General features: G+C 35.8%; 1 protein-coding gene across 1 annotated transcript; it reads left to right on the top strand.

Moving 5' to 3' along the window:
• Smp_076710.1 (hypothetical protein) lies at positions 1 to 876 on the top strand (the record flags this gene model as incomplete). The annotated part of the gene is given in 3 exon segments (XM_018793270.1): positions 1 to 267; positions 272 to 617; positions 656 to 876. Coding segments are annotated over 3 exon segments (693 nt in total). The 5' UTR covers positions 1 to 141.
• Between the last annotated feature and the right edge of the window lie 1,659 nt (positions 877 to 2,535).

The following is a 2,535-nucleotide window of genomic DNA, read 5'->3' as shown; positions in this document are numbered from 1 at the left end:
GTATTTACGTCGTATTTTGCTGTAGTAAATTCGCGAAATCAGGGCGAAAAGCGTTCATTTAACTCTCTGCTTTGTAGCGTACAATTTGGCTCTCTGGTTGCTTCGTAACTTGACCTGTGTCATTATCTTCACAGATTCCGGATGCCTCGTAAAAATTTGGAGGCCATAGCGTTCACTGGAACTGTTTCGACGCTCGATAACAACAACAGTCGTGTAGAGTCATTAAATCGTCAACCGAAGAAAAACACGCAAAAGCGACAGCTTGCATAAGTATATGTACAAGGTTTTTCAGTGGAATGCACTAACATCAACAAGGAGAACTGTTGAGGAAACGATAATAGCCAGCAGATGCTGTACGCGCAGTGCCTCGAGACGATTGCTTCCGCTGATTAATCTACTTAATCCTTTTGCACAGACGAAGGTTTTATTGGAACTGAAAAAAATGCGTTTCGTTAATATTGAATACGAAATTGGTGACTGGTTGTTTATGATTGACTGTGACAAGCATTATGAAGTGGATGCAGGCACTTGCGAGTGCAATTGTCGAACATTTATGTTTCGTCGATATCCTTGTCGTCATCTACTACTGGCATATGTAAAAAGACGAACTCTTACAGGTAAGCATAATCAATTACGAAATAAATAAACTGATTAGCTCATCACATTCTTAGACCATGCAGCCGATGGAAGATAAATAGCACACATAACTTCCATTATAATACAACATCATTACCGAGACGAAGTGAAGAGTATATACGGATTCAAAGAACCCAAAAAATCCTCAAACAACAGATAGTTGAAAAATATGGTGAACACTTCGCCATAATGGTGGAGAAGAAAGTAAGCAATTTTTACTTAAGAATCATCAGTAACTAGGTAAGACTGCAATTTCTCAAACATTTCTCGTCGTGCAGTCCTATTAACGACCAGTATATTCGGATGAATAATTGAAGTGGCATTTTTTCTTAATCACATGGTCTCCGGAGCCAAGCATATAATAACTGAAAAGATGTCTATTCGACATGTAACACTTGGAGAAGGTCGGCAGTGGTGGACGTGGAGACATTCATTCAATCGAATGGCATGACTCTGTTGCAGACGTGCTCATTATGTTTAACTTATTTATATTCACATTAAATATATTCTATCCCTAGCATAAATGTGTTCTTCAGAAGTACTAAGTATTATTGTTAGTCGTCACGATACGATGAGTCTGTAGATAGTGATGCGATTTCCACGTAAGATCTTACAGACTAGGCAATCAAACGATAAATTTACCGTTATCGGACAACGTCTATTATCAAAGTAGTATTAGTACCGAAGTAGACTATACACATACTAACAAGATTTATAATGCAAAAAACTGTACAATTGTTATATTTATATTATATTTAGATAACTCATTAGATGAATAAACAAAGTTATCGTCAATGTGTAAATTATTTCGCCTCATAAACTTCCATATTCGGGAATTCGCCAAGTTGTTCACCTGCATAGACTTGATTATTACAAAGATTTGAGCCTTTCAATTGGTTGACAGAAGTCATAAGTTGTACAACAGAAAACGTATGGATAGCTTGCTTAATGCAATTCTGAAAAACAACAAATCAATCGTGAAACACACGATTAAACCTCGTTATCAGTATCAAATTCAATAAGTAAGTGAAATAGCAACTGATAGGATGTACCTATAAGTGTCTTACTTGCTGTAAACAGTGCTCTTCATTTCCTAGAATTTCATCTAGTTATTTGGTATTAACGAACAAACTTCAGGCACCAAATTAAGGGACTCACAAACTTGAATTAGTTATATAAAATTTGAGAAAAATCCACTTGCAAAGTTCATAATACTGTTAGCAGTTCACTGTTTACATACAATAATGAAATAACTGGTAAGCACTATTTAAAGATTACTCGTCAACATGCATTAAAACTTTGTTTATGATTTGGTCAGTGATTTCGGATTCTGTTGACAGAAATTTATATTTTAAACCTATTCGAGACATCATAAACTAGTATTATCTACGACATGTCTTAGTTACCATGCTCATAACAAACACGCATCACTTTACTTTAGAAGAGTATTTGGCTAACTTATGTAGCACTTACAGTAATGTTCTACAAAATTCCTGTATAAGTTCAGAAAGCGGGCAGAAAAATCTATCAATTGTTACTGACATAATTTTTCTTTCTCACATTACGTAATAACATATCAGCCCAGTTGACAACGATGATAATTATCATGGATAGAACTGTTTACGGCTGTATATTAATAGTTCATATCGTAATGTAGCACGTTATATATTGACGTTCACTTGGGAGCAGGAGCGATCTGAAACAACAACACTACAGTCAGGACCGGTAAGTGCCGTTGAAGTAAGAACACGATGTACTGGCACAACAGATATATTTTTAAAATTGAAAGACACGGTTCGAGTACAAAAGGGGAAACTTACTACAAAATAGTTTTATTCATTGTTCTGCTGGTTCAGATCGCGTAGGGCTCTTTGTTGCCCTGCAATAGAAAAACAAACT

This window comes from Schistosoma mansoni, chromosome 1, assembly GCF_000237925.1.
Source record: "Schistosoma mansoni strain Puerto Rico chromosome 1, complete genome".
NCBI classification, from domain to species: Eukaryota; Metazoa; Platyhelminthes; class Trematoda; order Strigeidida; family Schistosomatidae; genus Schistosoma; species Schistosoma mansoni.
This window is presented reverse-complemented; position numbering and strand designations above follow the sequence as displayed.